This window comes from Chelonoidis abingdonii, chromosome 4, assembly GCF_003597395.2.
Source record: "Chelonoidis abingdonii isolate Lonesome George chromosome 4, CheloAbing_2.0, whole genome shotgun sequence".
Classification (NCBI taxonomy): Eukaryota; Metazoa; Chordata; order Testudines; family Testudinidae; genus Chelonoidis; species Chelonoidis abingdonii.
This window is the reverse complement of record NC_133772.1, coordinates 132912059-132924432: the sequence shown is the minus strand read 5'-3', so window position 1 is coordinate 132924432 and position 12374 is coordinate 132912059. Positions and strand designations below refer to the sequence as shown.

The 12374-nt window shown below is 45.3% G+C and overlaps 1 protein-coding gene across 5 annotated transcripts in view; it reads left to right on the top strand.

The window, feature by feature from the left end:
- Positions 1-12374, top strand: part of CDC42BPB (CDC42 binding protein kinase beta) — a 120975-nt gene that overhangs the window by 76089 nt on the left and 32512 nt on the right. For all 5 annotated transcript variants that reach the window (XR_004372461.2, XM_075065696.1, XM_032771630.2 and 2 more), the window contains exons 14-18: positions 5698-5808; positions 6092-6336; positions 6500-6605; positions 7288-7412; positions 8565-8670. Coding sequence is in view for 4 of the 5 variants with exons in the window: in XM_075065696.1 (XP_074921797.1) it covers positions 5698-5808; positions 6092-6336; positions 6500-6605; positions 7288-7412; positions 8565-8670 (693 nt within the window). In the remaining variant the exon portion in view is untranslated. The remainder of the gene's footprint in view (positions 1-5697; positions 5809-6091; positions 6337-6499; positions 6606-7287; positions 7413-8564; positions 8671-12374) is intronic.

Below are 12374 nucleotides of genomic sequence, written 5' to 3'. Positions count from 1 at the left end.
AAGGCTAACATGTTTCAGCTGCTGCTTACATTTCACTTAAGTCATACTTAATAAAAGTAAAAAATTCAATGTAACCATAATTTATATTGGGTCTGTAAATTGGCCTGACATCCCTAGCTCATTTTGTTTCATTTACAGAGTACATCTTAAATATTTAGTCATTTGTGAAGGAGATAGTTTAGTGTTTTTCTCATGTATTCTGTTTGTCCTGCAGTGAAAATATATTCTTGCTATATGCTCATCTTCTCCTTAAAAATGTCAAGGGGTGCAGTCAGCTTGAAATCTAGTAAATTCCAAAGGTCAAAGCAGTTTATTCAGGGTACCCCTGCCAATTTCCTCTTTAAAATTTTTCTTTTCCGTGGCTGTATGAAAGAGGGGAAACAGTAGAACAGACTAAGCAAAGTGCTCTCAAATTCAGGAAGTAAGCAAATTGGAAGTCATAGTTTCCTCCTCATTTTCAATTATTTATTTTAGTAGATGTTTGTAACAAATGTAGCTAAAAAAAAAAAAAAAAAAAAAAATTCATTAAATTCACTGCACAACCACCATTTTATTATTAGTATTACCATATGGGCTGGGAACACTAATTGTGGAGCAGAATCCTGTTGTTCTGGGTGCTGTACAAACAGAACAAAGAGCTTACAGTCTCAAGACAAGAGACAACAGGTAAATACAGACACAAAAGGAAGTACAAGGAAACAATGGAGCAGTGCTGGTCAGAATGATGAACAATATCAGTGCCTCTGTTTTTTGTAGCATCATGACAAAGGAGTTTTAAGGAGGGATTTCAAGGAAAGATAATGATAGCTTTGTGGATGTTCACTGGGAGCTCCTTCCAAACAGAGGGCAGCTCCTCCCAAGCACAAGGGTGCTTGTTTGAAAATGTAAAAGGTTGAGTGATGAAGGCTGGAGCATCGTGGGCCAGTTGGACATTGGAATAGACATTTCAGTAGTGAACAAGATTGGGTGGTGGTAAATCGAAGGGCATTGTTACCCTCTTTGACCTTACCCTTAGTCTTTCCCCAGACATCTCGGCTGTGTCCAGACGTTGCTGTTTTTTCCTTTACAACATTTCCATCCAGGCCCTCATTATGTCCTGTATAGGGGCTTGCAAAACTCCTCCACTCTGGTTTCCTTACCCTCAAGTCCATTCAAAGTGCAGCAGCTAAAATAGTCACCATGATTTTGAATGTGTCTATTAAAATGATTTAAAATGTCTATTAGCTCCCTTCGAATTAAAGCTTTATCCTACGGTTTAGGCTATTCACAACTCTGCCCCTCTGCTTATAGACTTACAGACTTTAAGGCCAGAAGAGACAATCACAATCATCTAGTCTAACGATCTGCACGTTGCAGGCCACAGAACCTCACCCACCTGCTCCTGTAATAGACTTGTCTACGCTTGTAACTTAGAGTTTCTCTCCACCACCTTTGCCGTGGTTAATTGCCCATTTATCTGCCCTCCAACAAGTCTCTTCCGTGCCACCTTTACACATCAAGTGCTCTTCCTTAACTCGGCTGTAAAGTCATTGCCCTCTCCTGCTCCTCCTAGTGCCTCTTCAAGACCCACTTCTATTGTCATTTCAAAGTGACCATATCTTCATAAGAGAGAAATAATTCATGGAAATAACATAATCACTTTATACTATACAATTTTAAGAGATAGAATAGTCAAGTACTTGGTATAAAAATTTACCAAATTTAAATTAATTGGCATAAAAGGTGAACATTTTAAGGGAAGCTGATTTGGATGTTGGTATGTGTTTTAAGATGCAACTGAACTATAAACTTTAAGGGCTTATCCTGTGCCATTGTCATTGCCTTCGTGACTTACATACCTTCACTCTTCCTGTTATCGTTAATGGGGGCCACATGAGTTTTCCATACAGATGTTGTATGTTCTTGATTTATATTTGACTTTAACATGGGTTCTTCTTCAAGTGCTTAGTCATGGCCATTCCATATTAGGTATGTGTGTGCTTGCCACAGCTCTGGTCCCCCTCCACGGATCCGGTCCAGAAGTCAGAAAGGCCTGAAAACCCTGGGTCTTTGCATCCCAACCTCGGTGCGTAAGCGGTTCAGCCCCCACAAATGATCCAAGGGCTACAAGCGCCATCCGAGACACCTGCCTTCACCCTCTGCCCAGTTGGGCTCAACCTGTGCTAAGCAAGGGGCCAAACAATCATTTTGAGGGTGTGCCCGAGGGCGACCTACCAGACTGTTCCTCAGATCCATCTGTCCCAGTGTTCTCTAACCGCCTTTTCCTTCTCCTTGCTGCTTGGACTGCTATAACCTCAGACTGATGGGTCCTCAGGATGGTGGAGCAGGGCTATACCCTCCAGTTCCTTTCTACCCCCATTCCCCATCTCTTTTCAGGGACCCCTCTCACAAGAGTCTTCTTGCACAGGAGGTAAAGGGGTGGCTGCAGCTGGGAGCGGTGGAGGAAGTTCCTCTCGAGTACAGGAACAAGGGGTTCTACTCCTGGTACTTTTTAATTTCAACAGCCGAAGGCAGTCTACAGCCCATCCTAGATCTGTAAGATGTTAAAAGTTATGCATGGTTAAAGTTCTGCCTGGTTTCCCTGGCTTCTATTATCCCCTCCCTGGATACGGGAGACTGGTATGCCATTCTTGACTTGAAGGACACATACTTCTACGTAGCAATCTTTCAAGGACACAGATGCCTCCTCTGGTTTATAGTGGGGCCCCGCCACTACCAGTTTGTGGTCCTCCTGTTCGGCCTGGTGACAGCACTGAGTGTGTTTACCAAGTGCAAGTCAGTGGTAGTGGCTTACCTTGGACACCGAGGTATCCAGACCTAGCCATACCTCAACGACTGGCTCGTCAAGGGCAGCTCCAGTTCTCAAGTCCAAAGGGATGTCGCGGTGCTTCAAGCCACATACTGCTCTCTTGGCCTACTAGTGAACAACAAAAAGTCAATATTAGTGCTGGTGCAGAGGAATAGAGTTCATCAGAGTGGTCCTCGACTATACCTGCGCCAGAGTGTTCCTGCGGCTGAAAAGCTTCCACACGATGGCAAATCTCCTCATCACAGAAGTCTCCACATTCCCTTTGACTACAGCCAGAGTCTGTCTGCCTGCCTTCTGGGTCACATGGCAGTGTGCACTTACATGATCCACCATGCCAGTCTCTGGATGCAACCCCTGCAACAGTGGCTGGGTACATTCTATTCTCAGTCCCAAGACCCCCTGGAAAAGATCATTGCCATTCCCCAGGCGATACTTACCTCACTGCAATGGTGGACCGACTGCGGGGCGGTCCTGGAGGGGGTTCTGTTCGACAACCCCCCTCACTCCATCCAGTTGGTGTCGGACGCCTTGGACTTTGGCTGGAGTGCGCACCTCGGCAACCTCCAGAGACGGGATATGGTCCCCGGAGGAGGCAAGGTTACACATAAATGTAAAAAAGCTCTGAGCAGTCCAGCTGTCATGCAGAGTCTTCCTGTCGAGCAAGGTGGTCCGAGTCCTGATGGACAACACAGCCTCAATGTTCAGCATCAATAGGCAAGGGGGGAGTGCGCTCATTGGCTCTCTGTCAGTAGACACTCTGTCTGTGGGATTTCTGCATCAACCACGAAATCCCCCTGGAAGCTTGTCACCATCCCGGTGTCAAGAATATGCTGGCGGATCAGCTCAACAGAGGCTTCTTCTCTCACCATGAGTGAGGTAGTCTGCATGATCTTCCAAAGGTGAGGAACTCCCCAAGTGGACCTATTCACCATCAGGCTAAACAGGAAATGCCACCACTTTTCAGCACAGCCTGAGTAAGGGCTCCCTCTCCGATTCCTCCCTCCTGTTATGGGCATGGAGCCTGATGTATGCATTCCCTTCAATTTCACTCATCAGCAGGGTCCTGGCAAAGATCGAGACACAAAGCGCAGGTTGTTGTGATTGCTCTGTCATGGCCACACCAGCATTGGTTCGGCACACTCATGAGCTTGTCAGCGGCCCTCCCTGGCCCCTGCCCAACCTCCTGGACCTGCTGTCATAGGACCACAGTCGGCTCCTACATCCCAGCCTCGAGTTCCTCCACCTCTCGGGGTGGATGCAGTGTGGCTGAACCTGGAGGAACAGACGTGTTCAGAAAGAATCCAACACATCCTCCTGGGGAGTGGGAAGCCTTCAACCAAACTGACTTACCTGGCAAAGTGGACGAGGCACTGAGCATCCGAATGTGGCATCTCTCCCTTGCGTTCTTCCATACAGGCCGTCCTGGACTAACTGCTCAATTTGAGGAACCAGGGCCTGGCACACTCTTCCATTAGAGTGTATCTCATAGCCATCTCTGCTCCTTGCCTGCTGATCCAAGGACAGACAGTGTTTTCCCATGACATGGGGGCTGAGAGACTTTTCCCACAGGTGCGGGCTACCGTGTCGCAGTGGTATCTTTACTTGGTTCTCTCTAGGCTCACCAGCCCACCCTTTGAGCTGCTGGGTTCTTGCTCCTTTTCCTATCTGTCATGGAAGGTTGTGTTCCTAGTGGCGGTGACGTCAGCGAAACAGGTCTCTGGAAATTAAAGCCTTGATCTCCGAACTGCCGTACATGGTCTTCTACAAAGACAAGATTCAGCTGTGGCCCCATCCAGCCTTCCTGCCGAAAGTGATCTCCACCTTCCATATGAACCAGGACATCATCTTCCCAGTGTTCTGTCCCAAACTGCACAAGACCAGTGAAGAGGGGTGCCTTCATATGCTGGACATTCAAAGGGCCGTGGCTTTTTATTTAGAATGTACCAAGCCTTTCTGTAAATCGACTCAACTCGTCATCACAATAGCAAGTAGGATGAAGGGCCTTCCAGTGTCCTCACAGACGATTTCCAGTCAAATCTCCTCATGCATAAGGACCTGTTACAACCTGGTAGGAGTTCTATTGCTGCCGATTGTCAGAGCCCACTTGACGAGAGCTCAGGAGTCTTCAGCAGCCTTCCTGGCGCACATTCCTATCCAATATATCTGTAGAGCCGCAACGTGGTCCTCTGTCTGCATGTTCACAGCTCATTATGCCATCACTCAGCAGGCCAGTGATGATACTGGATTTGACAGAGCTGTGTTGCAATCAACACATCCGTGAACTCCTACCCACCTCCAGGGGTACTGCTGTAGAGTCGCCTAATATGGAATGCACATGAGCAAGCACTTGAAGAAGAAAAGACAGTTACCTTTTCCGTAACTGGTGTTTTTCCAGATGTGTTGCTCATGTCCATTCCCCAACCCAACCCTCCTCCCCTCGTCTGAGTTTCCGGCAAGAAGGAACAGAGTGGGGGGCCCCAGTGGCGCCCTTTATACTGTGCTATGCGGGCGCCACTCCAGAGGGCGCCAGAGCCAGTCCCCTACGGGTACTGTTGAGGGAAAAACTTCCGGCACTGGTGCACATGGCGAGTGCACACACCTATGGAAAAGGTAACTGTCTTTTTTTTTTTTTTTTTAATTACCTAACAGTAACCCCACTGGCTGACAGAGTGGTGGTGTTTGCACTACAAAGGGAATGAATCTTGCATGAAAGGCTTATCTAGAAAGATAATGGTCACAGTGTGGGCTGCAAGAGTTATAAGGATGGAGGTAAAGAAGGAATCCTGCTGTTTCCAAGGACCTAAAAACAGCCTGGAGGAGAGGAAAGGAGCAGGGTAGCTACAGCTGTCTGTCTGCTTTGAAATAATTTAAGGTTTTCTTTTTCACAGCTGGAAGCTCAACTTGAGGATGCCACCGCAGAAGCATCAAAGGAACGCAAGCTTCGTGAACACAGTGAGATTTTCTCCAAGCAGCTGGAAAATGAACTGGAAGCACTAAAGGTACCATTATTTAAAAAACGCAGGATATGGGGAAACAGATGCCCTTTTCACTACTGATACAAGACCAAGCCTCCAATAACGTCACTTATCTAAGCGTGTACATTTGTGGCACTTCATATCTTTTAACTGAATCGGTCTTTCATTGAAACCTGACACAGCCTCTTGTTATTGATGTTAATCTCTTGGTTTTTGCCTGTCCACGTTAAATCCTAACTTTTTAAGCAACACTAGAAAAATCTTTGGTTGTCTTTTCCTGATGATTTTCACTCTCTTGCTTCTGCAGCTAAAGCAAGGAGGCCGTGCAGCAGGTGCCACGTTAGAACATCAGCAGGAGCTTTCCAAAATGAAGTCCGAGCTAGAAAAGAAAATCTTATTCTATGAAGAAGAGTTAGTCAGGCGAGAGGCATCCCATGTCTTGGAAGTAAAAAATATAAAAAAGGAGGTGCATGATTCAGAAAGCCATCAGCTAGCACTGCAGAAAGAGATCATGATGCTAAAAGATAAATTGGAAAAGGCAAAACGAGAGCGGTAAGGGTCTGTATGAAACCACTTTGCTGGAGAAATCCCCTCCTCCTTCCCCTCCTTCTCTACTGTAGTGGGATTTTGGGCACCTAACTCCCCTAGTGCCTTTTGAAAATCCCAGCCACCTCCAGTGGTCTGTAAAGTTGTAAGTTCTCTATTTTTTCTTCAGGCACAATGAGATGGAGGAGACTGTAGGAACAATAAAAGAGAAATATGAACGGGAAAGAGCCATGTTCTTTGAAGATAACAAAAAGTTAACAACAGAAAATGAAAAGGTAATTTGTATAGCCATCGTTTTGGAACAAACTACAATTACTCTTCTTGAAAACTAGCGTTCTGTTCTTCACTTAAATCTTGTTACCTTTTATGTCACTCTGATATTGTGATAGTTCTCTGTAAAACTCACTGACCACAGAAGAAATCATAAATGTGCTTTAAAAATGGGATTTTTTCATTAATATGGATAGGAGTAATTCCGACTATCACACACGTATGCCACAGACCTGGGCAAATCACTTTCTTCTTGTAGTATGTAGAGCCCACTCACACTTGTGGGATTGGTGCCTCCTGATGTTGAGCAGTGGAATTTTATGAAGAGCTGTCCACTGGGGATTTTCACCCCCTTCTTCCCCCATGAAGTATTCCAAGGGTATAAAAGAGGCTGATACCAACTACCCCCAAGCTTGGATTACACAATGTCTTTGACACTCAGCGTTTTTTCTATTCATTTCTCCAGTTCTCATTTCCTTTGTCTGAAGTGGCATGTGAACCTGAGTACTACTAGACCTGAAAGTCACACTCATAGAGCCTGAGAAAAACGTTTTCCGAAGATTACATTGATTTGGCCGAGCTTTTTAATATCCTCGAGTGGTCTTGTTTGTGTATATTCCACGTGCATAATGAGTTTGAAAGTGACATAAATGGCAGATGAAAACAACTGATCACTTTTCATTTCAGCTTTGTTCCTTTGTGGATAAATTAACAGCACAAAACAGGCAGCTAGAAGATGAGCTCCAAGACCTGGCAGCAAAGAAAGAATCGGTTGCTCATTGGGAAGCTCAGATTGCAGAAATTATTCAGTGGTATGTACTATTCCAGATAGGCCCTTTTTAATATAACCAAGTCTTTTGTGGATTCTGAAGATTAGTGGATGTGGTTGTTGATGATCTGTGTTGTCTTTTGTTTACCAGTAGATTAAGTAGCAGGATTTTTTCATTTTGCAGCAAATTACTGCCATAGAATATTAAATGCACAAGAAGACTATTTCAGTGTCAGTTCAAGTCAAAATTTAAAATGATTATTAAATCATGAAATCACGATCCTTGGTTTCCTCTAGTATTTTCTGACTAATTCACTCAGGGCAACTGCCAGAACTTACAGGGTTCAGGAGACTCAAAGCAGGAGACTACCTTGTAGCAGTTCAGTCTCCGGTGTCATTGCCTGCAGCCCCCAGAAGGCTCAGGGCCTCTTGTATTTCCTCCTTTGATTTTTAGTGTTCCCACCCTCACCCAGACAAGCACTTGCAGTCAGAAAGACAGCCCCTCTCTTGCACACAATTTCTATTTATTAGTACCTTACTGGTTTGACAGGCTATGTGCAAGTGTTTCACGAATGTAAGAACACAGGCAGGCATGCGTGCACACATTCATAAAGGTGTGCTCACATTCTTCCTCCACCTGAGGTTCAGTGGTGATGGATCCTAGGCCTAGCAAGCAGAACTTCTCAGAAAGAAGAGTTTCTTGTCCCTGGAGTGACCTTTAAGCTTGAAAAGAATCTTTCAGCTAGTGAAGTAGGGAGGAAAGGGGCACCGAGGGCATGTTTCTATGCTTTTCTGGGCACTGAGAGAGGGGACCTGCGGGAGGCCCATAGAAATTAGCTTCTGGCTGCTCATGGAACAAGCCGACCAGGCTCCATGCACTAGTAGTGAAACGCAGTATTGTTCCTGTTGAGTTCTAGAGTGAAAACTATCATGCAACACCTGGCAGCATCCAGGGGTAGGGGAACCAGCTGAAGGGAAGTCCTAAAGGAGGCACAGCTAGGCTCCATCCTGGGCCTGGCAATTTCCCCTGTGTTCTGTCCCTGCTTGTGACCCTTTATTCAGTACAAATACTTTTGATATTTGGCAGCAAGATGACTTGTTTCATGGTGCATTAGCCTGAGAATCAGTTTTCTATATTTTCTCCAGCTTCTAAACAAGGTCTTGCTTAAGTAACTGCTTTATAATTGCACTCTAGGGTAAGTGATGAGAAGGATGCACGTGGATATCTTCAGGCTTTAGCTTCCAAGATGACAGAAGAATTAGAGTCATTGAGAATCTCTAGTCTGGGCTCAAGAACATTGGTAAGTCAACAGTAAGCATTCAGAAGGCTTTTTAATTCTGGATGCCTAAAATGCTTAATACTTGGCTTCATTTACTTCCATGTTCATTTAGAAATCCTCTTAGGTATCAAGAAAGGGTATAGTATGCAAATAGCCAGAGGTGTTTTCTAATAAACACTGTGTGCTTTGATGATCCTGACTACTTTACCCATTGTGTGTGAATCCCAGTTACACCACTGTGGCAGTTCTTGCGATACCCAAGCCTGTGAGTCACCTTGTTACCGTCTTGTAGTAGTGCCGTGTCAGCTCCCTGACGCTGCCAGCCTTTCAACCACTCTCTCCTCTGTGCTTATGCCAACCCTTCCTTCCCCAGGCAGGTTAATAATAGGTGCATCGAATCTCTTTGAAAGAATCACTCCCCTGTGATATGCAACCCCTGACACCAACTACTCACAGAAATTCCAAATCCTCTGTACCCAAAGGTGCTGTGTACCCCAGTTTACCAGTTTTACTTTGAACCACACAGCATTTGGGACCACTTATGATAAAAGTTTATTCTTATTTAAATAAAATCAAGATTTAAGTAGAAACGAGAGTGATGGAAACAGGTTACAATATAAAACAAAATCATAAAAAGTGAACTTGAGTTTGCACTTATGAATAGTTACCTTTCCTGTATAATAAAGTAGTTTTTTCTCACCAAAGTTCCATCTGTTGCAGAGCTGGCTGGTTTCTCAAGAACCAGGGTTCAAATTTTCATGAAAGAACCCTCATTCTGCCAGGGGTTTTCCTCAGTGAGTGGATAGAGCGCTTTCCCCTATTCTAGTATACTGAAACCAGCCATTTGTTTCTTCTCACAGGCCGGGCAAACCTCTGCCTTGTTGTAGAGTGTCTTTTCTACCTTTAAATGGTTTTGGTCATTTGTAGCATCTGGTGTTTTCCCCATTGACTTTTCTGGGATGTGCAAAGGTAGACAATTAAACCCTGCATTACCTTGTCAGCTAACTAGGGAGAAGTGACAACTCTCTCTTGCTTGAATAGATCATCATTGAGACACATTACCTTGTGGTGACTGATTTATCATAGAATCACAGGACTGGAAGGGACCTCGAGAGATCATCTAGTTCAGTCCCTTGCGCTCATGGCAGGACTATGTATTATCTAGACAAGAGGTTCTCAAACTGGGGGGGTGGAAGGGGTCGTGAGAAGGGTTAGACAAAAAACACTGCCCACATTTTACCCACAGCAATAAATAACTAGCAAAGCTGATGTCTCCAGATGTATCAGGTCTTCAGATGGGGCGGTGCATTTTGATGGATTTCTGTTAAGCTTGCTTAGCGTTATAAAGTCGTTGCCATCTATATGTTAATCAATTTGCTATGACACGGTGTGGACATCTAATTGTAAGCATTGACCGCAATCACAGTTTTGCTTTTGCTCTTATTACAATGGATCGTTAGCTCGATTTGAATCAATGACTGACTGTGTTTAATATTTCATGAGTTTCATGTTTTTTTAATTGCTATATGTTCTTGTGTGCCAGGGGGATGTAAATTACTACTACAGAGCAGTGGGGCACAATTAAATAAGTTTGAGAATTGCTGACCATCCCTGACACGTTTGTCTAACCTGCTCCTAAAAACCTGCAATGACACAGATTCCACAACCTCTCTAGTTATTCCAGTGCTTAACCACCCTGACAGTTAGGAAGTTTTTCCTAATTTCCAGCCTAAACCTCCCTTACTGCAGTTTAAGCCATTGATTCTTGTCGTATCCTCAGACACTTAAGGAAAACAATTTTTTTCCCTTCTCCTTGTAGCAACCTTTTATGTACTTGAAAACTGTTATCATGTCCCTGCATAGTCTTCTGTTCTCCAGACTAAACAACCCAATTTTCCATGTTCCCTCATAGGTCAAGTTTTCTAGACCTTTAATGATTTTTGTTGCTCTCCTATAGACTTTCTCCAATTCGTCCACATCTTTCCTGAAATGTGCCCAGAACTGGAAACAATACTCCAGTTGAGGCCTAATCAGCACAGAGTAGAGCAGAAGAATTATTTCCCATGTCTTGCTTTCAACACTCATTGTTCTTATAATAACACACATCTGTACATTTCTCAGGCCTGGTCTACACTACGTGTTTAAACTGATTTTAGCAGCGTTAAACCGATTTAACGCTGTACCCATCCACACTACGAGGCCCTTTATATTGATATAAAGGGCTCTTTAAATCGGTTTCTGTACTCCTCCCCGACGAGACGAGAAGCGCTAAAATCGGTATTACCATATCGGATTAGGGTTAGTGTGGCCGCAAATCGACGGTATTGGCCTCCGGGCGGTATCCCACAGCGCTCCACTGTGACCGCTCTGGACAGCAATCTGAACTGCACTGGCCAGGTAGACAAGTAGAGAAGCCCGCGAACTGTTTGAATCTTCATTTCGCTGTTGGCCCAGATTGTGGAGCTCTGATCAGCACGGGTCGGAGAATGCAGGTACAAATCCAAGTACGGGAGATACTGGATCTGATCGCTGTATGGGGAGACAAATCTATTCTATCAGAGCTCCGTTATAGAAGACGAAATGCCAGAGCACTTGAAAAAAATCTTCAGGCTATGATACAGAGTCCACAGCACAGTGCTGCGTGACATGCGTAACGGAAAGCCAAAGAATCAAAGGGACGTTCATGGAGGGGAGGGGAGTACCGAGGACTCCAGCTATCCCACAGTTCCCACAGTCTCCAAAAATCATTTGCATTCTTGGCTGAGCTCCCAATGCTTGTAGGGTCAAACACATTGTCCGGGTTGGTTCAGGGTCTGTCTCGTCAATTTACGCCCCCTCCCCCTCCGTGATAGAAAAGGGGAAAAAATTGCTTCTTGACTTTTTTATATGTCACCCTATGTATACTGCATGCTACTGATAGACACGGTGCTGCAGCAGTAAACAGTAGCATCCTCTCTCCACCCCTCCCCGGTGGCAGATGGTACAGTGCAGAAGGACTGATAGCCATCCTCGTCATGAGCCTGTGAGTGCTCCTGGCTGACCTCAGGTGAGGCTGGCCGGGGGCGCCTGGGTAAAAATAGGAATGATTCCCGGTCATTCCCAGTAGATGGTCCAGAACGGCTGGTAACTGTTCTCCTCATAGCAACTGGGGGCTGAGCTCCATCAGCCCCCTCCCTTTCATGTGTAAAGAAAAGATTCTGTACTGCCTGGACTGTCATTAGCAGCGGGATGCTGGGCTCCTCTCCCCCACACTGCTTAATGTCCAGCCTGGACTATCATAGGAGCTGGAGGCTGCCTCTCCCCCATTTTATCTCACTAACAAGTCAGTGTTTCTTATTCCTGCATTCTTATTTACTTCATCACGCAAATGTGGGGGACACTGCCACGGTAGCCCAGGAAGGTTGGGGGAGGAGGGAAGCAACGGGTGGGGTTGTTACAGGGGCACCCCCCATGAATGGCAAGCAGCTCATCATTTCTGCGGGATCTGACACGGAGCAGCTGTACTCTCTGGTTCTCTAGTACACTTGCCCCCTATTCTAGGCAGGACTGACTCTATTTTTAGATACCATAAAGGAGGGATTGACTTGGGGAGTCATTCTCATTTTTGTCTTTGTGCCCCCGGCCGACCTCAGCCAGGGGCACCCATGACAGCAGCAGATGGTACAGAACGACAGATAACCGTCATCTCATTGCCAATTTACAGTGGCACAGCAGACGGTACAGAA